At 45.9% G+C, this 26,735-nt stretch overlaps 1 protein-coding gene across 2 annotated transcripts in view; it reads right to left on the bottom strand.

Annotated features, from left to right (window-relative positions):
- l(3)76BDm (trafficking protein particle complex subunit 8 homolog l(3)76BDm) overlaps nucleotides 1–26,735 on the bottom strand; it is a 142,955-nt gene that overhangs the window by 21,623 nt on the left and 94,597 nt on the right. For both annotated transcript variants that reach the window (XM_075670813.1, XM_075670812.1), the window contains 5 exons: nucleotides 24,209–24,579; nucleotides 17,675–17,819; nucleotides 17,492–17,588; nucleotides 13,019–13,087; nucleotides 12,880–12,932 (listed from right to left, as the gene is read on the bottom strand). In XM_075670813.1, coding sequence (XP_075526928.1) covers nucleotides 12,880–12,932; nucleotides 13,019–13,087; nucleotides 17,492–17,588; nucleotides 17,675–17,819; nucleotides 24,209–24,579 — 735 coding nt within the window. The remainder of the gene's footprint in view (nucleotides 1–12,879; nucleotides 12,933–13,018; nucleotides 13,088–17,491; nucleotides 17,589–17,674; nucleotides 17,820–24,208; nucleotides 24,580–26,735) is intronic.

A 26,735-nucleotide genomic window follows, 5' to 3' on the forward strand; every position in this document is an offset into this window, starting at 1 on the left:
GAGTTTTTCCCTCTTCAACCACCCCTCTCTGGGAGCTCCACACATCTTGCAATGGCCGAAACCAGCTCACCGCAAGCACCCCAAAGCAGCCAGTTTCCCAGCCCACAACAGGTAACCGTTCTGAACAAACTGGTTCCCGATTGCTATCCCGGTGCATTCTTCGAAGACATTGAAGACTGGCTTGACAAGTATGAACGCGTCGCACAGATTAACCAGTGGACTGAGCAGCAAAAGCTTTCCCATGTCTATTTCGCCCTTGATGACAGTGGCCGTACTTGGTACAAGAACCGTGAAACTAGCCTGACAACATGGAATGACTTTCGCCAGAAGATCACGGATACTTTTGCAAGTGCCGACCGACGCGACCGCACCCAGCAGATGATGGAACTACGGGTGCAACAACCTAATGAGTCGGTCACAATGTTCGCCGAGGACATGGCCCACCTCTTTCGTAGAGCCGACCCAAACATGACCCAAGATAGGAAGCTGCGCTACCTCATGCGAGGTGTAAAAGAGCAGTTGTTCGCGGGGCTTGTGTGGAATCCACCAGTCACCGTCGCTGACTTTATCAAAGAGGCTATGGCTATTGAGCGGGCCCTTCATCAACGGTGCAGGCAGTACGATCGACTGTCCACCAGCACTGCAATCAATGCCACCGCAGGGACTGCCGAGTATCAGAACTCCTTGCGTGAATTGATCAGACAGCTTGTCAGAGAGGAAGTGCAAAAGATTCTGACACCGACATTGGATAGACCCGTAGTATCAATCGCCGAAGTGGTGCGCGACGAAATCAGGCAGGCGCTCCCGGGAGCCGATCTTCAAGATCACCAGCGTCCCATGACTTACACCGCAGCTGTCCGACGTCCACTACCCATCACAACCACACCGCCGTACCACCAGCCTCCGACCGCCGCTCCTTGGTCGCCGCCGCAGGAGAATGCTTCGAGGCGCGCACCCGTTATGCCGCTGCAGTCACACCAGCAGCCATCGTTCGCCACCCCTCGGTCAACACCGCAAAACGACGCTACAGGATGGCCGCAATTTCGGAGAACTGACGTATGGCGCACCGTCGATAGGCGACCACTTTGTTTTCACTGCGGAGGCGCCGGCCATATTTCGCGTAATTGCTGGCATCGCGACACATCATTTCGACCTCATCATCCGTGGTCCTATGGTGGACGTGCAAATGACAATTCCATGCTACACCGTGACAACGCTACTTTTCGGGCACCTCCAATAGCGCACCCGAATGACGAATCCGTGCCCAATGATAGGTCCAATTTCGGCCATCAGTCGCGTTCTCCAACCTTTCCACGTCAACAGGCTTCACCTACTGGACATACTTTTGCTGACCTCCGAGGACGAAGGTCGCCCAGCTCACGCCGGGGAAACTGAAGGCGGCGACATCTGGGGGTAAGGTTGCAGGCCCACCGCAACACAATAAAAAGCCCTCAACACTCCCGCTGCAGAACTATGTGAAGCCGATAAACACTGAAGAAATTGTGAGCGCCGACATTGATGTTTTGGTGGACGGACAGCCAGTGACAGCGTTAGTCGACACTGGAGCCGACTTCTCTATAATGAGTCAGGAACTCGTCCTCCGTCTGAAGAAAGTAAAGACGCCATGGACGGGACCTCACATAAGGACGGCAGGCGGCCAATTACTGATGCCTACTGGAAAATGCACTTCTAGAATTAATATCGGGGATTCTTCTTTCGTGGCCGCTTTCAAAATTTCTGCCTGTGTGCTGTAAAGATTTGATTATTGGAATGGGTTTTCTGAAAGAATATGGCGCCATAATTAACACCCTAGATCGCATGGTGACGTTTTATAGGAGTCCTGGTTTAGTCTATTGCTTATAGCTGCAACACCACTCCTTTCATCTAACAGAAGACGACATTGTCCTCCCACCTCGATCATGTACCCTTGTTTCGGTAGCATGTGACGTACCGTTTCATTACGAAGGCGTTGCCGACCAAATAACCACGTTGTTGTTCACTCATGGTATGTCGGTCGCGCGAGGAATTGTAAATGTCACCGATGGGCGCACGAAACTGTTGCTAACAAATTTTAGCACAGAGCGACGGCGCCTTCCAAAGGGCACGGCTGTGGCTTATTTTGATGGTGTTGCGGATGTCCGCGGCTGCTGTTTACTACTCGAAGAAGCGCCTACGCAAGACCCAGCTCCTGTACTTGACGTCAGCACTGCGCTGTCGCCGCCCGTACGAGAACAGCTTCTTACGCTACTGGCCAAATTCAGCGACTGCTTTGCGTCGACGTCCAGCGTCGGTCGAACACCTCTAACAAAGCACCGAATAATTACAGAGGATACGGCAAGACCAATTCACCAAAATCCTTATCGCGTTGCTCCCAGAGTACGTGAAGCCATACAACAACAAGTGACAAAAATGCTTGAAGACGACGTGATCCAACCATCAATGAGTCGCTGGGCATCTCCTGTAGTTATAGTAAAAAAAAAAAAGCACGGCAGCTTGCGTTTCTGTGTGGACAACCGAAAACTAAATTAGGTGACAAAGAAAGACGTGTACCTGCTTCCCCGTATAGACGATTCACTCGACCGGCTTCAACAAGTGCGTTTCTTCTCCTCAATGGATTTAAAAAGCAGATATTCGCAAATCGAGGTAGACCCGAGAGACAGTGAAAAAACTGCTCTTGTGGCTCCAGACGGCCTATACGAATTTAAGGTCTTGCCTTTTGGCTTGTGCTCTGCCCCTGCTACGTTCCAACGCCCCATGGACACTGTGCTTTCAGGCCTGAAGTGGAAAACCTGCTTAGCGTACCTCGACGACGTCATCATGTTCTCCGCAACACTTGAAGAACATCTCGAACGGCTTGAAGCAGTTCTGCAGTCCATCCGGTCCGCCGGCCTTACCCTGAAACCGGAGAAGTGCCACTTTGGCTTTGCGGAACTACAGTTTCTTGGTCACGTCGTCAGCCACGCAGGTGTCCGCTCAGATCCCCCAAAAATTGCTGCCGTCGCACAGTTTCCCGTACCATCCGATAAAAAGGCTGTCAGGCTCTTCCTCGGCCTCTGTGCCTATTACCGGCAGTTTATTGAAGACTTTTCTCGTATTGTGTCTCCGTTAACTCGCCTGACGAGAGATGATGTTGCTTTTGTATGGGGTGACAAAGAGCAAGGTGCATTCAATGACTTGCGGGAATGTCTCCAGACACCTCCAGTACTTGCTCACTTTGATGAGACCGTTCCTACATTGCTCCACACTGATGCAAGCAATGTTGGCTTGGGAGCTGTTCTTGTGCAGCAGCAGGAGGGCACAGAAAGAGTACTTGCCGATGCAAGTAGAACACTCTCACGCACAGAGGCTAATTACTCCACGACTGAGAAAGAATGCCTCCCCGTAGTATGGGCGGTTATGAAATTTCGCCCATACTTGTATGGCCGCCACTTCACAGTTATCAGCGACCACCATTCACTGTGTTGGTTGACAAACATCAAAGATCATTTGGGATGACTGGCACGTTGGGGCCTACGGTTCCAAGAGTTCGACATGACTGTCAAGTACAAGTCAGGGAAACGACATACGGATGCTGATTGCCTGTCTCGATCGCCGATAGCGTCGTCTGCTCCACCCGAAGAAGACTCGGCATTTGTTTGTGTTCCGGACACATTCACCATCGCGCAACAACAACGGGACGACCCTGAGTTGTGTGAACTCATCAATTACTTAGAGGGCAGATCTGCGAAACCGCCTAGAGTTTTCGTAAGAGGACTGTTTGTCGTTTTGTTTGCGGGCGAAAGTACTTAACAAATGAAACTTTTCTTCGACCGGGTCCCCCTATCTGCTCGTCATTCCTGCAGCTCTTCGTACGGAACTACTTGAAGCCTGTCACAACGAGGTGACTTTTGGTCACTTAGGCTACACGAGAATGTTGGCCTGAGTGCAGCAGAGGTACTACTGGCCGAGACTTACCACCACCGTGAAACATCACGTTCGCACTTGCCCCTACTGCCAGAAGCGCAAGTCGCCTCCGTCGAAACCAGCCGGTCTCCTACAACCCGTCCAGGTTCCTCGAAGACCATTTGACCAAATCGGAATGGATATATTGGGCCCACTTCCTACTTCTACTGCAGGGAATCGCTTTGTTATTGTCGCAACCGACTATCTCACACGTTACGCTGAAACAAAGGCACTCCAGAGTAGCACAGCTGCCGAGGTAGCGCTTTTCATTGAGCATGTTGTGCTGCGACACGGTGCACCAACCATCGTAATAACAGATGGAGGAACCGCATTCACGGCTGCACTTTTAGATCACGTCTTGCTGCTAAGTGGAACGGTTCATCGGAAGTCAATCGCCTATCATCCACAAACCAATGGATTAACAGAATGCCTCAACAAAACAATTTAAGACATGCTCTCCATGTACGTGGATGTTGAACAGAAAAATTGGGACGACATCCTACCTTATATCACCCTTGCATATAACACAGCGAAACAAGAGACAACACGCATGACTCCTCTCACCCTTGTTCACAGACGGGATGTATGAACGATGTTGGATGCAATGCTTCCACACGACTTTGACGACACTGATACGGACGCCGAGGTGTTTACGCAACGCGCAGAAGAGGCTCAGCAGCTCGCACGCTTGCAGATCTGCCAGCATCAAGACTACAACGCAGGGCGCTGTGATCTTAACCGTCAAATGGTAACCTATGACGTCGGCGACAGAGTGTGGGTTTGGACACCCATACGGAACCGAGGCCTGCCCAAGAAGCTGTTAAGACGATACTTCGGACCATATCGAGTATTGCGCTGACTGAGTGATGTCACGTACGAGGTTGTCTCCGATAGTCCCAATTGTACGTGGCGCCGCACGCACCGTCCTGAACTTGTGCACGTTGTCCGCATGAAGCCGTATGTGCGTGAATAACTATGCGAGAGACTCTTACTTCCGCGAGTTACATTTCTGGTTTAACATCGGGGCGATGCTCTTTTAGGGAGGGACAAATGACGCGTGTATTCTATGCAGAAGACAACGACGATCGGGGCATTAATGGACTCCGTCTAGTGGGTGGCTGAGCTTGGGTGAGGGTGAAGTGCCCCTGTTCCGTTTGTTTTTAAACAGGTTGTCCTGTTGTTCTTGAAGAACGTCTCCCTGTCTTCTGTCCGCGTTGTACCGCAACAATATATATTACCTCGAATGTAGGCCGAACAAAAGAATTGAGGAAAGCGTTCACAAAATGCAAACAGCATTTATTGAATCTGAACGTGCAGAACTCATTCAACGTCGTGGTCGCTGCTACACTCATCGCTGTGTTCCTTGTCACTGTCACATTCAAACAGTGCACTATTTTCGGTGCAGTCAAATGCATTAGATATGCTGCACTTTTTAAAGGCATGCACGACCAAAGTACCTGGGATGTCGTCCTACACTGCAGCTACCCAGCCCGCCAGCTGCGATAGCGATGCATGGTTGATGCGGCCAGTTGCCATTAGCATGTGGTCTTCGTCAGTCTACCAGTCCATGTAATATTTCTGCAGACGATCCTCGAAAGGTTTGTTGATGCAGACATCAAGTGGCTGCAACTGGCCCGTCATGCCGCCCGGTATGACAGCGAGGTCCGTGTTTGCTTGGACGAGCGCAGCCTTCACGTTGTCGGTCAAGTGCCCGCGGTAAGAATCAACGACAAGGAGCGAGTTCTTTGTCAAAAGGGCTCCTGGATGCCGTCGCCACACAATCTTAACCCACTCTTCTACCATCGCACCCGTCATCCACCCGTTCTCATTTGCCCGCACAATGACATTTCTTGGGAAAGTTTCTCAAGCAGGCAGTGTCTTCCTTTTAAATATCATATAAGGAGGGAGTTTATGTCCATCAGCTGTGTAGCACAGCATCACAGTTGCGCGCTGCTTCTCGTAGCCTGCAGAGCGCACCTTCACCTCCTTGGCACCCTTTTAATTCACGCTGTACGCCACTGGCATATCAAAATACACAGCCGTCTGGTCGGCGTTGCCGATTTGCCCAAGGTTATAGCCTGCCGCTTCTCTCTTTCGCAGCACGTAGCGCTCGCTGAAAGCTATCAGCTTTTCTTCGAAATTGCTTGACAGCTTCTGGGTGATTGAAGTGCGACGTCGGAGGCTGAAGCCGAAGTGCTTCATGAATTTCTGAAGCCAGCCCCGGCTGGCTTTAAAATCCTTTGGCGTTAGGCTTCGCTCCCTCGAAAGTTCCCAAGCTTTCACATGGAGCACTTCTGTTGTCATTTTGTAACATCGACCTTGCCCAGATGAAGCCTTCCAAGGAACCACATCGTGTCAAAGAAACCATTGTGCTGCCCAAAAGAACTGTGTGTTGGGTGACAGTGGAGACCGGTAAGAGTGAAGGAAATCTGATCTTACCTAGTGGGCCTGGTAAGGGAATACTACTACAAATCAAACACGGAAGGGTTGAGATACCCACGTTGAACAACAAGGATGAAGACCACAAGCTGATCAAGGGAAGATCGTTGGCTCATGTTGAACTGCTATCAGGTAGCGAAGAGTTAACACTCGTGAGACCTGTGCCTCAGCCAAAGCCCATTGATCGTAACTTGCTGAATGTTGGGAAGGACGTCAATGAACAAGTGGATGCACTACTGAAGATGCTCAATGAATACAGGGACTGCTTTGCACTGAATTTGTCAGAGTTGGGGCGTTGTAACCACCTGGAGATGACTATCAAAGAGTATTCCAAAAGCACTCCAGTCAGCTGCAAACCGTACACGACTAATGCAGAGGAAAGAGAAGCAATCCAAGAAATTGTCAAAGAGTGGAACGAGACTGACTGGCATTATAACCGAAACATCCTCACCATACGCTAGTCCAGTGCTACTCGTGAAAAAGAAAAATGGAGAAAATCTTTTAGTCGTAGATTATCGATGGCTAAATAGCCAGACGGTGCCGGAACACTTTCCCTTGTCAAACATTGATGACCAGCTGCAACGACTGTCTGGAGCACGAATGCACTGCGTGTTAGATTGTGCAGCGGATACCTTCAGCTTCCACCGAGTAAGGAATCGAAGGCCAAAACTACATTCATCCCGCCTGATGAGACCGGGCAGTTTCAACGTATGGTGTTCGGGTTGAGAAACGGTCCTGCTTTATTTCAACGTCTAATGAACAAGGTCCTCGGATCTCTGCGTAGCACTGTAGCATCGTGTTACATGGACGACTTGCTGATTCCAGCCAAGGACTGGGAAGACTTGCTGGTTCAGCTCGAACAAGTACTGGCTGCTTTGCGAGGTGCTGGTCTCACTCTGAAGCTATCCAAGTGTGTGTTTGGAAGTGACGAACTCGACCACTTAGGTTTCAAGATTGCGAAAGGCTACCTGCAGCCAGGTGAAGTGAAACAACAAACTACATTGGACGCTAGCACGCCAACTGATGTTCACAGTGTCAAGAAATTTCTGGGCCTGACAGGATTTTTCAGACGGTTCATTCCCCACTATGCCCTGAAGGCAGAACCACTTACTTCTCAGATCAAGAAAGACAAAGTTTATATGGGCGAGTGGAGAAACAGGAAGCTGTCGACCAGCTCCGGAGAGAGCTGACAGAGCCTCTGGTTCTGAAGTTGTATGATCCTTTGGCTCCAACAGAACTCCACACGGACGCAAGCAAACATGGACTTGCGGGAATGATCCTTCAACAAGATGAGTCAGGACGCTGGCACTTAAAGTTTTCTGTCAGTAAACGCACCACTGAGGCTGAGAATTACCATGCGGGAAAACTGGAGCTGGTGGCAATACAGTCGAACCTGGATATATCGAACCCGCATATTTCGAATTATTGGCTAAATCGAATACGCAGATTACCCCCTTGGAGATACTATGTAAAAGTATAGGACAACTGCGTAGTATATCGAATTCCATTTTCGTCGGACATTCGATATATCGAACGCCACGCCGCGCCGCGCCCCTTGAAGGTGCGCTTTTCCCAAAGACATTCGTGTCCGGTCCTCAGGGGAAAACATTTCCGCAGAGTCAGTCAGCAGGCTCCTCCTCTGCGCATGCGCGGCCGCCGCCTAGCGACAGAGACGCAGAGCCTTTCCCCCGTTCTTGCGCCCTACCGGCGCGAGCTCTCTCACTCCTCCTCTACCGCCGGCGTGTGCATTGGGCAAGGGCATTGGAGCTCAGCGAAGAGAGTGCGCGGCATGGAGACGCGGCGACGCTTCCAAGCCACGCTTCCTGGGAAAAGGGAGAGAGAGAGAGTGATGGGTCGGCACGGTCGCTCGTGGGTCAGGGGAGACAAGAGAGCCAGAGAGGGCTAAAAAACGAACACAGCGCCTTCGACGGCTTATTCCACCGATCTTTTTCCCCGCTCTCTTCTTTCTTTTCCCTTTGTCGTTCCTTCGCAGCCCCGTTGACTGCCGCTCGAACAGGCTTCGCTCGGACTGCTCCATCTGCGCATCGCGCGTTTTGTTGTGCGTACCTCTGTTTCAACGTGCCGTGTGTAGCGTGTGTGATTGCGGTCATCTGGTGAGCTATGGCATCCGCAGACATAAAAAAGAGGAAGAATCTGGACTTTGCAAGAAAGCTTGAAGTAATCCGGCGTGTCGAGAATGGAGAAAAGAAGTCCTCCATGGCAGACGCATATGGCATTCCACGGAGTACTTTAAGTACGTTGTTAAAAAACAAGCAGGACATCAAGCTTAAAGCAGGTGAGGAAAGTTGTTCGGGAGTGTGTCATGTGCGCCCTGCTGCTTTTGACAAAGTGGAGAAGGCACTCTATACGTGGTTTCTCCACGAAATTCCTGTGGAGGGCCCGATGTTAATCGAAAAGGCCAAATGGTTTGCTACGGCTCTTGGCGAAGAGAACTTTTGCGGTGGCACTGGATGGCTGCAACGGTTTAAAAACCGCCACAGCATTGTAGGAAAGGCCATTTCAGACGAAAGTGGGGCTGTCAGCAGCCAGGAGATGCAACAGTGGCTTTCTGAGGAGTGGCCGAAGATCACTGCGAAGTTTTCGCCTGCAAATATCTTCAATGCAGACAAAACTGGTCTCTTTTGGCAAATGTTGCCGAATAAGACACTCGCTTTTCGTGGAACCTCATGTCACGGCAGTAAAATGAGCAAAGTGCGTGTGTCAGTACTGCTTGCAGCCAACATGGACGGCTCGTGCAAGCTACAGCCATTCGTGATCAGGAAGAGCAAGTCACCGCGCTGCTTCAAGAACTGTAAACAGCTTCCCGTCCGCTACGGCTGTAATAGGAAGGCCTGGATGACACGTTAACTTTTTGTTGAATGGCTACAGGCTTGGGACGCTGAGTTGCGCAAGTTGGGCCGCCAAGTTTGCCTTCTGGTAGACAACTGTTCGGCCCATCAAACGACTTGCAAACTGCAGCACATCGAATTGAAGTTTCTCCCACTGAACACCACAGCGAGCCTGCAGCCCCTCGACCAGGGTATCATAAAGGCATTCAAGGTAGGCTATCGGAAGCAACTTATTAACGGCTCCTCATAAACCTCCGCCTGGGAACCGATCTCAAGATTGACCTGCTCGGCGCGATCCAGATGATTACCGGCGCTTGGGGCGACGTGAAGCAGGCCACAGTAGCCAACTGTTTCGGCAAGGCAGGCCTTGAAGTGGCCAGAGATGAATGTCCGGAAGCTTTAGATGACGATGAGTGCTTGGAGGACACGTTCCGCGACTTGTCCAATTTTCCCGGCGTCGTCCCGTCTGAAGTTACTGTTGATGACTTCATTAACGCTGACAGCGAAGTTAAAGCGGTAGCCGACCTCGCTGATGAGGACATTGTGGCCGGAATAGCTGGCGTTCAAGACGGCGATTCCAGCGACGACAAGGGCAACTGTGTTTTCGAAGAAACGCGTCCGTGCACAGCCACTGAACTGGTGTCAGCGTTCAGCCTGATTCGGCGCTGTTGCGGCGAAATGGAAGGCACTGGGCTCTCGCACCTGGACAGTCTCGAGAAGATTGAGACTAGTGTTTTAAACTTCATTTCCCAGAGGAAAAAGCAGCCCAAAATTAGTGATTTTTTTTCCGTGAGATAAAGCGCTTTCATATTGTGTGCACATGCTATGTGATTCGCGGCTGTTCCAATCGGTAAGCCACAATTTTTTATGATCGCGAGTGCTTTTTCGGCCTATATCTGTATATCGAATTTTCGCTATATCGAACTATTTTCCGATCCCCGTCGAATTCGATATATCCAGATTTGACTGTAGTCTGGAATATGGAAAGACTTCGTCCATTCCTCCTAGGCATTCCGTTCACGCTGGTAACAGATTGCCAAGTAATTGTGTATCTGAATACGCACAATACTCTTAAACTACAGATAGCAAGGTGGTTTGACTTACTTCAAGAGTATGACTTCGAGGTGAAGCACTGAGCATGTGAGAAAATGGCACAACTGGACTATTTGAGTCGTGAACCCATAGGAGCGCTGCAGGACACGCTCGATGAGGTTGTAGAGACAAGGATCGAAGTGTGCCTTGCCTTGAGTTTAGAGGACCAAGTTGTGATCATTCAGCAATCTGATGCGGACTTGGCTAACCTCGCACGAATTCTCGAGAAGCCAATCAAGGAAAGGACAGAGGAAGAAAGTGTCAAGGTCAAAAACCCACAACTGAAGGATGGAAGGCTGTTTTACGTGGAAGAAGACGGACGACTTCTTTTCGTGATGCCTACTAAGAGCATGCGTAAAATACTGTTTTTTCAAGTTTCACGACTTACAGGGACATTTTAGTACAGACCGAACAGTGACGAAAATCAAGAAACTTTATTGGTTTCCTCAGATGAAGCGTTACGTGGACCAACACATCCAAAGGTGTTTCGAGTGTCTGCTCACGAAGATTCCAGGAGGGAAGAAACCTGGACTTCTGCACTCGATACCACCTGGGAAGAGACCATTTCAAGTTGTACACGTGGACCATGTTGGTCCGTTTGTGAGAAGTTCCAAGAAAAACCAGTGGATCTTGGTGTTGGTGGACAATCTGGCCAAGTTTGTGCGCCTATACCCCGTGCGAGACACCTCAGCGAGAAATGTACTGTGGTGCATGCAGAGTTTTATAACCGAGTTCGGACTACCGGAGCGCATCATCTCAGACCGTGGTTCCTGTTTCATGTCCCACGGCTTCGAAGCCTTCTGTCAGGAAAATGGTGTGACTCACACACTGAACTCTGCTCACCATCCGAGGGCTAACAGTCGGGTGGAGCGTATAAATCGAACTCTGGTACCGTGTATTATGGCTACAATCAAGGATCCGACTCACAAGGACTGGGATCAGAACATCAAGGAGTTAGAGAGCTACCTAAACACCTCGTACAATGCCTTAACAGGCACTAGCCCTTTCAGGCTTCTGCATGGATATCCACCAAGGACGTAGGATGGTGTCCTCAGATGGCTAAACACGGAGAATAACGAGTGGGTATGTCCGGAGCAACTCAAGAGATGGCTCAAAAGGGAATAGTGAGCCAGCAAGAAAAGTCGAAGCAGTACTTCAACAAGCATCACTTTACAGCGGACAAGCTGCGTGTTGGAGACATAGTGGTCATGCACTGCGTTCCAGAGCACACTGGTGCCCTAACAAAAACCCAGAAGAAGTTCAGAGGTCCACTGACTGTGATTGAAATACTCCCAGCGGACACCTACAGAGTGACCGAGACGAACGGAAAGAAAAGGGTCTACTCGACTACCGCCCACATCAGCCAACTGAAGAGAAGAGGTGGAAGATGCCAAGAATTGTCCAACCAGTCAAGCACCAACGAGGAAGACAGCGTGCAGTGGCGTAGCACGCGTGTCCAAAAGACCTTTGTATCTTCAGGGCTATACCGTGTAAATTGAGGACAGTTATCTGTCAGAATGGCCGAGTGTTAGCGGAATCGGAAGCCAAGGCTGGCAACATAGGAGAGATATGGCGGCTGCGAAGGAAGGCGGTCATCACGCTGGTGTGAACTCTTTTTTTTCTTTTATTTATCTATTGAAGAGCGCCCTTTTTAAAAATCTGTGTGTCTGCGAAGAAATTTTTAACAGGACTATGTGGAAAAATAGTGTAAGGTACATAGAATAGTATGCATAGTTGTAATTGCCTGTATGTACCCTTATTTGGACTAATAAAAAATAAGGGCAAACACTTTGATTCGCCCTCACATTAATAGAGAATGGCCTTCAAGTGTGGCGCAACCACATTTTTGATGATTGTGGTAAATGCTGTATCACGGTTCCTTTAATGTGGTCATCACAAGCTGTCATGCCAGCACACGCTGAGTGTAGCAGTGCACACAACACATTTTCATGGGCAAAAAGTACAGTGTGTGTGGTCCAGTACTAAAGAAACTTCCATCCTGCTGAATAAACCCAGCAGGTTATATCTTACATTGAATTATCAGAAGTGGAGGCACAGTACATCCTAAAAAATAGAACCAGTGGCATGTTTAGATTTGGGTGCTTCATTTTCTGCTTGAAACCATTAAATCTAGGTGCACTTTAGATTAAGGGTCACGTTAGAATCTGGTAAATACCAGATGCAGCAGTGGTGGTGTGGACATTCTTTTCAGCCTCGTATTTTAATTCGACCCATCGAATAATTTGGTCTATTCTGATGGTTTCGTCAAAACCAAAATAACGAAAGCTGACTTCATTTGTAGTTATTGCTTATATTTTTACTCAAATCTTGCATACAGGCACTCCTTCACACCATGTCAACTAAGAGCTTTTATGGGAACTTATGAAATCATTTGCACTGCTAGAACACTGAAATACTGACTTAACAAACTTTTTTATTTAGTAAACTAATCTGTTGCAAGTACAACTTTATTAAAATGATATCTGAATGCAACTAAGTGTTCACATCAGATATTACTGTTCTTACAGCACACGACAAGTTAAATAGCTTTACATACTTGCACGCGTGTCAAAGGAAGTTGTGAGACCACTGTTGTGTTGTCTTGGCTTACTGAAAAAGAAAACCTTGTATGTAGTATATATAAAAATAAGCGATTGCAATGGTACCAAAAAGAGAATAAATGCAGTGATGCTTACATTTAGAACTAAAAGGTGTGACTCGCAGGATCAGGTTTTTTGTTTCTTGGGGCTTTACCACTGGTGTGCCTAAAAATGAAATTGAAAAGGAAGTTTGAAAATTGATAATAAAGAGACTCTTGCGAAGCATCAGCTTTGTATTTAACGTTAGGTAAAAGTAAACTGAACAAGGAATGAGAACACAATACAACAAGATGCACAGTTTTAATCTACTTTATAGAAGAATGACATCAGAACTCCAGTTACACTAGGCACTTTTTTTTTATAACCATATGCAATTAAAAATCACCTGTGGCAGATAGCATAATTGTAGTCATTGGGCTAGATAAAAAAGGCAGACATTACTTGCATGAGAAATCGAAATGCACAATTGACTGATGAACAAAAATGTACTACTTAACATTTCAAGTAATCACTTCATGACACATGTTGCAATTTACCAACTGCAGCTGGTGAGTTCACAAGGTGTATCCGTGTGTAACAAATTTTCAGGATGACACCCGTTTCAAGATAGTCATTCCCAAAATGTGCAATCCCGTTACTTTTGCATTTCAATGCATAAAATAGTAGCAGTTTGTTAAAAAGTAAGTGGAACAGTAATGCATCCTCACCGCAAGTTTCAAGGCGCATATCCTGAAACCCGTGCGATCCTTAGAATTTGATCCAAGTGGATAATCTTTGCAAACTGACTGGCTTACAATACATAAACTGCCATATGTGCCATAAATAAATTAATTAAAAAGTAAATAATTAGTGATGTTTTGTTAATTAGTCAATTATACAATTCGATTTCTCATGCAAGTAATGTCCGCCCCTTTCACTAATCGAGCTCCAGGACCCCAATTACACTTTCTGCCACAGGTTATTTTTAAAAAATTCTTTATGGTCTAAAAAAAACTTTGTATTTAACTAAGTCAAAGTGAATTTTTAGCTAAGCTTACCAATAATTCTCATCAAATAAAATACAAAGGTAATTCAGAGGCAAAAGGTATATTTAATTAAGGATCACTTGTATGAACATTATTACTTCACACTGAAAATGTGGCAGCAGCGATTTAGGGATATTGAGTGATCTCCCTGTCACACTTGCAGTATGTATAGGAAGGCAGAAGAAAATGAAAGAATTTGGAAGTGTACGAGTACAAATATAGAAAGGAAGAGCAGTGGCGTGTTAAAAGTTTTTTTATGTTCAATTACTATGGCAGATTGCGAGCACTCGACCGTATCACGAACAGAGCGCATCGTTCCGACGGAGATCGCTCTCGTCAAATCTACGAATGGTATGCGTGCGCTCTCGCAAGGGCACAGGGAAATCAAGTGAGAGGGCGCTAGACTAGAAGTGGATCGGGTAGGCCTCATTACCATCACCACCATTATCTGGACTATATTGGCATTACATGCATTCGTTTTTCTTCCGTGTAGGAAGAATTATCACTGGACTTGGGAACTTATAGAATCCGAGTTGGAGCTGTCACTATCCAGGAGCAGGAACAAAAATGCACGGCGCGACACAGTGTCCATGTTTTCCATGTCGTCTATAGCTGCCCGCGACCGGAAACAGGCGACCATGACGGGAAGCAGAGGCGGGTGAAGTAAATATGCCACGCTGACTTCTGATTAAATCTGCCGATTTCGGCGGAGCAAACATTTTTGCTCCGTGGAGTGATCTGGAATTAGTAGCTGTTGGAACACACAACTCACGCTCTCATTCTGCCACTGGAATAAAGTTGCTCCATACAAAGCAGAAAAACTTGATCTGAATCTACTATTGGAATTCAACATTAGTGAAGGTGTGAAACCATCGTAGAGTCTTTAGTAGGGGTGTGCGAATATTCAAATTTTCAAATATTTTTTTAATAGTGCTTGCTATTCAATTCGCACTGGACTTTTACTATTCAAAGTATTTGAAGTTCCAGAAAATAAATATAATGGTTTCATTTGCTGAAAATTAAATCGCACCCTGACGCTATTTTAGACAAAATAGCTCGATTAGTGCCCATAGACTAGAAAGAGCACAGTGTAAAAGTACAAAGCGGAGAATCTGCCTATACCGTGTTTTTGCGCATATAACCCACCACCGCATATAATCTACAACAGTCTGGAACGAGAAAAAAATATCCCTGCATGTCATCCGCAGAAGTAACTGCATACAACACTGCTCAAATCTTTGCAAAAACAGTCTCTATTCACGGATGCACGACTCATCTACATCGTATCTTCGGCCAGCGACTCTGTTCCCTCATTCTTCGGCGATGCTGGCAAAGCTGGATTCACACACCCGATGTAATCGTGGACGAATCAGTCACATGATACCTGACGTGAATTGCATCACTTCGCAGCTAACACTCGTACGACAGCGGATGACAGTGCGGATGGAGAAGCCTTCGGATCGGCAACGGTGACCCCAATCCAACAGTGATTTAGCTCACCGCTGTATTGCAAAGCACTTCGCGGAGACTGAGGGAGTGCCGCGGGAACGGCTGACGTACGAATTTGCCAGCGCCGTGTGCGCCATTCGCTAATTACCAAACGCAAAATGGCTACCCGTAAAATGGAGGAGAGTGGGCGACCTTGAAAGAGGGGAGAAGGGAGCTTCCACATGCAGGGGTGGGGAGGAATGTGCTCCCTAGGAGATAAAACTTTGAATGGCAGAGAACCTTGCCTTGAGGAGTGGCTTCACGGCATCACGGCTCGCACTGCCGTGAAGCCACACTTCATTGCGAAATTTGCATCTAATTCGCACTCCCACTTTACTGCTACATTTTTTTTTTGACATTTTAGTGCTGGTTATATGTGCAAAAATATGGTAACCGAATGTAACGCACAACCAATTTTTGAGAGTTCAAAGTAAAAATAAACCTGAATGTAATGCTACTAGATTTTTTAAAGCTATGGCATATCCTTATGTTGACGATCAGAATAAAAGCAAAAGACAAGCACAATAACCCATATAGAATGCTTTCTTGGGCATGCTTTGCAGTACATTTTTTCAGTAATTTGACCTGGACGTATTCAAAAACTATTCTAAAATATTCAAATTTGCTTCGCACAGCACAAGTTTTTAGCCTACGACAAATTTGTGAGCCTACAGGAGCTTATCAATGAATTCAAAAGCCTATGAATGAATTGCCTGAAAATTTAAGATTACTGAAAATTCACAATTTTCACACATGATGTGCTGTTATAAACAAATAGTGGCAAGTAACGGAGCCAGTCAGAAAATTGTAAACGTTTTGAATAGTGTTCAACGTGACAGAAAGGTCTTGTGTTTCAGGGCTAAATAAAATAAATCCCCTTTCCCTGAAACATATATATACACACAGTTAAACCTCAATATAACATATTTGGTAAAGTTTCCAATTTGCATTATATTGAAATTTCAGTATAAGGAAATTTGATTTTTTTATGCAATTAAGCACAGCTGCCGATTGAGTTTTCTTACATGGAAGGGGTGGCAAAATTTTCCAGGAAAAAGCAAATTTGAATCAGAAAAAGAATTTCATTTTGATGAATTTGAGTCGGCGACAAATGATACGGTTTCATGCCGTGTCAACGATATCTTCACATTGGCGGTACGAAGCGAAGCCAGCCACACTGTCATGTCCACTCCGCCCCTGTGCCTAATGTGTTGCCTGCAGTAGGACGACACTATCATAAAGAGCATCGGCAGTGGGGAGCGAATCCTTTGTCTGCCTCTGGCTTCAACATGACTCCAAAACTCACGATTATGAAACCTCCAGTACTAATTTTGTGGGAAGACAGCGCACATGATGCAACGACGTCTGAGCATACCCAACATTTGTACATGCCGCAGATTACTTCTAAAACAGGGCGCACGGGTTGCGTATGCGCTCAGCCGCACACAGCCATGTGAACCAAGGCTGTGCCAGAAAAGCAGACACGCATCAACTTGCCCTCCCCCCCTTGCATGCGCTTGATCGCATTATCGCAAGCTCGCTCCCCTCATCCCTTTCACTGTGCTCACACAAGAAGGCAGCATGCTCATCAAGCTACCATTCTTGGCTCACCCTCGCATGCTTTCACTTGCGTCCAAAGCATACAGTGTGTGGGGCATGCTAGGATCTTATCGCAATTTGAGAGGTGCGTTCACAAGTAGCCACTTCTAATTCAACCATTTGATCTTCTGCTTCAGCAGAAGTTTCCATTTATTGTCTCGGTATTCCTTTGTGATGGTAGTAAAATATTTTTCTATTGAAATCGTGTATAAACACATTTCTTTATATTGAGGCTCTAAATACATGGTGCTCTATGGACAAGAAGCTATAAAAAGTTAAACACTTCATTATATCGAGATTTAACTGCATATTTTTTTAAGAAAGGCTATTATAGTGCTTATGCAGCCCGACAGGCACTAAAATCTACTGCAGCCCCAAAAACATGTGCTTCTGCATAGTACCCCCAATTTGGCAAACAACATTACTTATAAAAGCAAAATTGCCATGACAAACTTACCCAATTTGGGATGTGATGTGAGGGGAACCAAGCTCCAGACCCGGCTTACACAGGTCACTTGCAGCAGGCTCAAGTCAACACCACTGAGGCCATCCGTCTGCACCACATATACACAAGAACCAGCCCAGCAGTTAGTGACATGCGGAGTGTGTGCCACAGCTGGTCCACAAGCCCACAGCTTACCTCACAGGCATTGGATACCTGAAGGGAAATGAGTGCTCCATTGGGGGAGTTTGCCACACCAAGAGAAACACTCTGGCGAACAGACGCCTGCAGCGTTAACGATGGCAGAGTGGTAAAGCTGATCTGGTGCCACAGAACACGGTGCCTGCATAATAAAGTGAAGAGAGAGTCAAACACTACAAGTTTACATAAATTATCATGACTAGTTCTGCTGATCATCCAAACTCAACACGAAGTCAAATATATGACAAGCGTAATAAATAGAGGTGTGCAAATATTCTAAGCTTCAAATATTCGATTCCAAAAACCGTTTTACTATTCGAAATATTCGAATCCCCAAAATTTGCTGGTGTCGGTTCTTCAAGTCACCTTCGCCGCAGTACAACCGCGTTATGCGGCGAAGCATACAGAATGTATAGCGGTGAAGCATTTTTTCCGAGCAGTGAAGCATATCATAAGAAGGGGGTACTGTCACGGGACCCCTGCCTGGTGCTTATGACTACCCGACACAATCAGCTCAAGTACTTACATTGTGCTGCCTCTTCATGCATCTGGACAACAGCAGCCGACAGAGGAAAACCTCTGTGTCTGCTACTAATCTGGTTAGGCACCTGAAAACACGGTTTCCTAACTACAAATTTGACGAAGTAGCAAGCTCGACAATGTTCCTAGATCATCGTTCTAAAGCAGCTGAATACCACCAGGATGCTTCAATGGTAAAATGGATTAAAAACCTGGCTTTAGAGAAAGCAATAAAAATTTCCACACCAAGGAACCCAGACATGTCTTCAACAACAAAAGCTTCTGAAGAGGCTCCTTCCATGTCAGCACTCCTTCCTGTAAGCCCTACCAGCAGCAATTTTCACTTGTAGCAGCAATTTTCCCTGCCACAAGCACAGGTTTAAAGATATGTGCATGATGAAATTTTGGGCTGAAAAGAAGATCCATGTGAGTGGTGGTGTAAGCATGATGCCCACAGTTTGCTCAGCTTGCAAAGAGATACCTGCCAATACCAAACACTAGTACATACAGTGAGCAGCTCTCTTTGGTGTCTGAAGGAAATGTAACACGCAAGAGGAGGTCGCTGCTCCCCAAACGTGTCGAGCAGCTATCTTTCTTCATGACAACATTAATTAACTGCAGTTATGATACTGTCAAGCAAAAGCGTTTACTACAGGATTTTTTTTTACCACAAAGCATAATTTTCCTGTACATTGGTTTACTGTACAATAAACTTGCTCCTTTTTTTAAACCTCTGGTTGGTAAAAAAAACTGCATTTTTTTAAGGCCAATAGTATTTGTATTCTAAAAATATTCTAAAAATATTTGATTCGATTGACACTTGCTTTTCATTATTTGAATTTGTTTAGAAATTGAAAAGCTGATATTCACATACAACTAGTAATAAACTCTGCTACCAGCACACTGTAGCAGACCAGTACACTCACGGGGCAATTATTGTTGTTATTGAATAGACCACATGCAAAACTCCACAATCAGGCTTCTCTCTATAGCTCAAATGCTGCAAGTAAAATAGTAGATCTGGAGTTTAACCCTTTAAGAACGGGACATATTAGTACTCTAAAAAAATTTTCTTCTATTTAAATTGTCCAAACCCATTCAGAATAAGCATAATCATTGTAAAAGAATATAAATTTTGTGGAAACTATTTCAACAATAGGGGGAAACACCAGGCAGAAAACTAGAAGTGGGCTTCACCCCAAGCCACCTATGGCTTCGTTGGAATTTGTATTAAGAGCTCTCGTCATATGTGAACCATAGGTGTACATTCCATTTGCTTTACATCGTGTGTGTGATACCACCGCAGTCAGAGATGTTGCATCGATCTATCTCCTTTGACCGTGCTTTCAAAATAAAGTGAGGCACTTGCCAAACTATTGCAGTGCTATTGGAGGAATTAGAGGGCAGTAAATGGGATATAATAGGGCTCAGTGAAGTTAGGAGGCCAAAAGAAGCATATACAGTGCTAAATAGCGGGCACGTCCTGTGCTACCGGGGCTTAGCGGAGAGAAGAGAACTAGGAGTCGGATTCCTGGTTAATAAGAATATAGCTGGTAACATACAGGAATTCTATAGCATTAACGAGAGGGTGGCAGGTCTTGTTGTGAAACTTAATAAGAGGTACAAAATGAAGATTGTACAGGTCTACGCCCCTACATCCAGTCATGATGACCAGGAAGTCGAAAGCTTCTACGAAGACGTGGAATCGGCGATGGGCAGAGTGAAAACTAAATACACTATACTAATGGGCGACTTTAATGCCAAGGTAGGCAAGAAGCAGGCTGGAGACAAGACAGTGGGTGAATACGGCATAGGCACTAGGAATAGCAGGGGAGAGTTATTAGTAGAGTTTGTGGAACAGAATAATATGAGGATAATGAATACCTTCTTCCGCAAGCGGGATAGCCGAAAGTGGACGTGGAGGAGCCCGAACGGCGAGACTAGAAATGAAATAGACTTCATACTCTGCGCTAACCCTGGCATCATACAAGATGTGGACGTGCTCGGCAAGGTACGCTGCAGTGACCACAGGATGGTAAGAACTCGAATTAGCCTAGACCTGAGGAGGGAACGGAAGAAACTGGTACATAAGAAGCCGATCAATGAGTTAGCGGTAAGAGGGAAAATAGAGGAATTCCAGATCAAGCTACAGAACAGGTATTCAGCTTTAACTCAGGAAGAGGACCTTAGTGTTGAAGCAATAAACGACAATCTTGTGGGCATCATTAAGGAGTGTGCAATGGAAGTCGGTGGTAACTCCGTTAGGCAGGAAACCAGCAAACTATCGCAGGAGACGAAAGATCTGATCAAGAAACGCCAATGTATGAAAGCATCTAACCCTACAGCTAGAATAGAACTTGCAGAACTTTCGAAGTTAATCAACAAGCGTAAGACAGCTGACATAAGGAAGTATAATATGGATAGAATTGAACATGCTCTCAGGAACGGAGGAAGCCTAAAAACAGTGAAGAAGAAACTAGGAATTGGCAAGAATGAGATGTATGCGCTAAGAGACAAAGCCGGCAATATCATTACTAATATGGATGAGATAGTTCAAGTGGCTGAGGAGTTCTATAGAGATTTATACAGTACCAGTGGCATCCACGACGATAATGGAAGAGAAAATAGTCTAGAGGAATTCGAAATCCCGAAGGTAACGCCGGAAGAAGTAAAGAAAGCCTTAGGAGATATGCAAAGGGGGAAGGCAGCTGGGGAGGATCAGGTAACAGATTTGTTGAAGGATGGTGGACAGATTGTTCTAGAGAAACTGGCCACCCTGTATACGCAATGCCTCATGACCTCGAGCGTACCGGAATCTTGGAAGAACGCTAACATAATCCTAATCCATAAGAAAGGGGACGCCAAAGACTTGAAAAATTATAGACCGATCAGCCTACTGTCCGTTGCCTACAAAGTATTTACTAAGGTAATTGCAAATAGAATCAGGAACACCTTAGACTTCTGTCAACCAAAGGACCAGGCAGGATTCCGTAAAGGCTACTCAACAATAGACCATATTCACACTATCAATCAAGTGATAGAGAAATGTGCAGAATATAACCAACCCTTATATATAGCTTTCATTGATTACGAGAAAGCGTTTGATTCAGTCGAAACCTCAGCAGTCATGGAGGCATTACGGAATCAGGGTGTAGATGAGCCATATGTAAAAATACTGGAAGATATCTATAGCGGCTCCACAGCCACCGTAGTCCTCCATAAAGCAAGCAACAAAATCCCAATAAAGAAAGGCGTCAGGCAGGGAGATACGATATCTCCAATGCTATTCACAGCGTGTTTACAGGAGGTATTCAGAGACCTGGATTGGGAAGAATTGGGGATAAAAGTTAATGGAGAATACCTTAGTAACTTGCGATTCGCTGATGATATTGCCTTGCTTAGTAACTCAGGGGACCAATTGCAATGCATGCTCACTGACCTGGAGAGGCAAAGCAGAAGAGTGGGTCTAAAAATTAATCTGCAGAAAACTAAAGTAATGCTTAACAGTCTCGGGAGAGAACAGCAATTTACAATAGGCAGTGAGGCACTGGAAGTCGTAAGGGAATACATCTACTTAGGGCAGGTAGTGACGGCGGATCCGGATCATGAGACGGAAATAATCAGAAGAATAAGAATGGGCTGGGGTGCGTTTGGCAGGCATTCCCAAATCATGAACAGCAGGTTGCCATTATCCCTCAAGAGAAAAGTATATAATAGCTGTGTCTTACCAGTACTCACCTACGGGGCAGAAACCTGGAGGCTTACTAAAAGGGTTCTACTCAAATTGAGGACGACACAACGAGCTATGGAAAGAAGAATGATAGGTGTAACGTTAAGGGATAAGAAAAGAGCAGATTGGGTGAGGGAACAAACGCGAGTTAATGACATCTTAGTTGAAATCAAGAAAAAGAAATGGGCATGGGCAGGAAATGTAATGAGGAGGGAAGATAACCGATGGTCATTAAGGGTTACGGACTGGATCCCAAGGGAAGGGAAGCGTAGCAGGGGGCGGCAGAAAGTTAGGTGGGCGGATGAGATTAAGAAGTTTGCAGGGACGGCATGGCCACAATTAGTACATGACCGGGGTTGTTGGAGAAGTATGGGAGAGGCCTTTGGCCTGCAGTGGGCGTAACCAGGCTGATGATGATGATGACTTGCCAAACTTCCTCTATCCTGATTCTTTGTTCCTACTTAAATGGACAAATGGCACATGCTGCCTTCCATCAAGTGTTGGCCAAAGACATTTAGCCACTAATTTTGTACTCAATACTGAAACTCAGCAAGAAATTATATATATATATATATATATATATATATATATATATATATATATATATATATATATATATATATATATATATATATATATATATTTTCTGATGTGTTGCCTGTAGGAAGCACTTGTCCATAAAGGGTTTTAAAGAAGGAAGAAAGTTGGTGCTCATGAAGTGAAAAATGACAGTGGGAGAGCAGCTTATGAAACATGTCCAAAGCTGTGCATAGCAGCACACTATAGAACTTGTTATTTCCAAGCATTCAGTACTGTTAGTGAAAATTAAGTATCAGGTGCAAGATCTTTGTGAAGATCATACTCATGGACAACTTTCTGTCACAATAAAGGGAAAGCTATGGGGGCGGAGCTTCTGCACACGTGTTACCGCGCCAAATATTCCAGCAGCGTTTGAAAGTGCATTTGGTTTTTTGGAACAGATACTGAATCAGCATAGCTTCCATGCGCAATGGTTTCACATTGCCCAGATGCAAAAGAGCAAAGCAGAAAAATAATTCAAGTTTAACATTAATGGTATTTTTTGTCTCATGCTGCTGTTCTACGAGGGCAAATCAGAAAGTCTTTGCCCCTATTTTTTATAAGCCAAAAAAAGGTATGCACAGGCAATTACACATATACATACTATTCTACATACTTTACACTATTTTTCCACATAGTCCTCACACCGGTTCAGATATCTATCCCATCGCAGCACTTAATTTGAGATTCCCCTGTGGTAGAATTCGTCTGGCTGACTGTGGAACCACCGTTGGACTGCTGTCTTGGCTTCATCGTTGCATGTGAATCACAACACCACTACCTCACACTTCTCAAAGCGAGACATCTTTCCCCACATGTGGGCTACACGTCCTTTGCTTTGTAAAATACAAATCACACTTCGTTGCTCGCACACAGTGGACGTGTGAAGCACAACTGCCATCTTCAATAACTGGCTGCAGCGCTGTGCTGTGGAGCTACCAGCAGATAAGGCCAGGTCAGTCCGAGAAAGGTCCCCCGCTGGGAATGGATATGTTGACCTTTGCATTTACAGCCGTAATTTCGCTAATATATATACATATATATATATATATATATATATATATATATATATATATATATATATATATATATAGGGGCAAGGACTTTCTGATTCGCCCTCGTGTATGAGGTGTTCTGTATTCTCTTCCCCCGCTTAAACTACGCGGCTGAAGACATGGGCCTTCTTTCAGAAGCACTCTTATTTGTGCCCGCTTTGTCTCCGTAGCTTTCCCTTCATTGCCAAAAAAAGACGTCCACGATTATAGTGCCTAGGCAATTCTACCAATGTACTGCAGTTACCTAAACAAAAAAAGCTTCCAGTAATTTGATTGGGATTTAATGTGGCTAAACAAATTAATCACACATATTTTAGCCAGTGCTGTCAGGGACATCAATGGCTTGGCAGTACTAAGACTGACATCATATCTGCCTTGACAAAACAGACACTACTTCTATTCAGTTTGCAGAGTGCCCCACAGCCACAGCTGCCTGTTTTTTAGGACAGAAAAGTGATTTGCATTAATTTACGACATGAAGAGCAATCCTCGAATTTGGAAGATAAAACGGAAAAATATAACAAACTGACTACACACTTAACTTTTCTTTATTGCTCCAGATTCCTTTTACAGTATTATATGTTCCCTATGTGGGTACCCTCCCAAAGGGGCTAAGGGTATTTGGAATAAACTAACTAGTAGACTCACGAAAGCTGTCCCTGGGGGCCTTGGTAATAGAACAAAAGATGCAGCATGTGCCGACCAGGTTTCTCAGCACCCCGCAGCCAGAAAGGCAGTGCCACTCCTTGGCCGCCCTCCATATGGGCGCCCACAGCCGGCGCTTGCACCCAGGCCAGCGGAGGTGCCTGTGCCAGCACAGGTGGGCTTGGCCGGAGCGGCTCCTCATGGTACGCCTCATCCTCATCATCAGACACAGAACACAAGCAAAACAAGTGTGGCTGTGCACATGCAAGCCGCAAGGAATGCAATGCCGGACAGCCATCTGCGTTGCGCAGCTCCACAGTAGCCTTCCGCACTTCTCCGCAGAGTAGTTGGCTGGGTAGCTCCGAAAAGGTCACCTGTGTCCACATATGAGAAGCAAGTTCCAAGTCGAACACAGAAGTTGCCATTGCAGAAGTAGGATCAGAAAAACACTTTCACTGTTTAGCGCTTCACAAACACCAGTATGCGCAATATATTTTAAAGCAAGTCCTCCGATTCTTTATATGAAGGCCACAGTAGATGCAAGGAGATACTTTTTTGCTGCGTCCTTCTATTCATCACAATCACAAGATCTGAATCCTCACATGTGGTGGTGTAAATAATACAAATGGCCATTGCAAGCAAGGTTTGAAGAAAACAAGGGCGACAAGCTATTCTCGCAAGTAAATCTGCTTGTGTAGCATTATTATAGAGCAGCGGTTCCCAAACTGGGTTCCGCGAACGGCATTTTAGCGTTCCACAAGCGTTTCAGAATAAATCTTACCCTACTCTGTTTTTCACCATTCACTTCAACAATTTTGTGATTTAGAGAAGAAATTTCACATTACATTTTGGATTTAATAAAGCGATCTCATGCCACATCCATTTTTGGTAGTCTGCAAGAGAGCCACATGGCAACGGCATGCAAGACTCATCCCTGTGACATCAATTATTTGCAAGCCCACATAGGCCACGTGTTTCATTGTGCTCGAAAGGACAATTTGGAACACATGAGCTGGAATCAACTTTGAAGTTGTGCAAGCTGGAGCCACTTCCAACTTTAGTGGCGTCTACCTGGTCACTTATTGTTGCAACAGATGATGATAATGGCTGTTTAAATGGCACATAACAGACACGTAAGGTGCGCTCACACTTGATTTCGAGTTCAGGATGCATCACTATTGGCACGGTGCAGTTTCGATACAGACATGGGCCGGGATAATGTAAAACTCTTCCAATCCGTTTTTATTCCAAATATGTCATTAACCCCCTGTCATAGGACAAAATGGTTTGGACTCCACCCAAATGGGCAGGGTGCCGGCTTGTATGGGCGTGGCCCAAGCCATTTCGACCTATCACAGAAGGCTAATGATGCACTTGGAAGAAAAAATTTGAGTATTTTTACATTATTCTGGCCATGGTCTGTCTTATCAGAATGAAAACATGCAACAAGTGTTTTGATGTGCATGAGGCGCACCCCTGCATGTTGGGCAATATGGATATTTCGGCTTACTGTTGTAAACGGTATGTTGAAAACCACTGCATAGCACTAGTGACTTCCAATATTTGTTTGCGAACAATAAAATAAACTTTTGTGCTTCCAACACTTGTGGGGATGCGCGACTCTCGCGCGTCCCCTGATATGTTTTTCCCGCATAGCGCGTCTCCTGTAATCTGGCTTCGCGGCGTGGCCTGGCGCCCGCGGCGGTCGGAGTGGTTGAGGCGCAGTAGGAGAGATGGCGCGAGTGTTGCGCTGCTAACGCCACCGACAGGCAGGGTTACTGGGGCGACGAAAGACAAGGCGCTCTCTCTTTGATTCGGGACAGCAAGCAGTACGGACGTGCCGTGCCGCGCGTGCGCCGATCCATGCTTCTGCGAGACCGTCTCGCGTGGCCGCCTTGGAACGCGCCACCGTTGGCGTGACCGTACGCGCGAACGACCAGGCGTTGGGATCCAGCATGGGGCGAACATATTCGCTCGCTATCCGGTCGCGGTGAGTCGGACTTCTAGATTTGTCGCGCGCCCATCGGCATGTTTTGTGGATAGCAACTCGGCTAGCAGGCATTGATCTATGAAAGGTGCAATAAATGCCCTTGTGATTGTTTGCACTACTGTGTTGTCGTTTCTTTGTCCCAAGAGCATGGGTGAGAGAACCCCACACACTTCATTCGCGTAAAGTTGCCGTTTATGGCATGCAGTGCCTAGAGTGTCGTGAAAAAAAAATCACTTTTCTATGTATTATCGTGAGTTCCTCATCAAGAGAGATGGCAAGACATAGAAAAAGCCCCAAAACCCACCACTGATTCATTTGGCAGTATTTTCCTGGTCCTAATTTGTGCCCACTTGCTGTGTCCAAAGTATAAGGTGAGAGAACCCCACACACTTCATTCGCGTAAAGTTGCCGTTTATGGCATGCAGTGCCTAGAGTGTCGTGAAAAAAAAATCACTTTTCTATGTATTATCGTGAGTTCCTCATCAAGAGAGATGGCAAGACATAGAAAAAGCCCCAAAACCCACCACTGATTCATTTGGC

This window comes from Dermacentor variabilis, chromosome 1 (assembly GCF_050947875.1).
Source record: "Dermacentor variabilis isolate Ectoservices chromosome 1, ASM5094787v1, whole genome shotgun sequence".
NCBI classification, from domain to species: Eukaryota; Metazoa; Arthropoda; class Arachnida; order Ixodida; family Ixodidae; genus Dermacentor; species Dermacentor variabilis.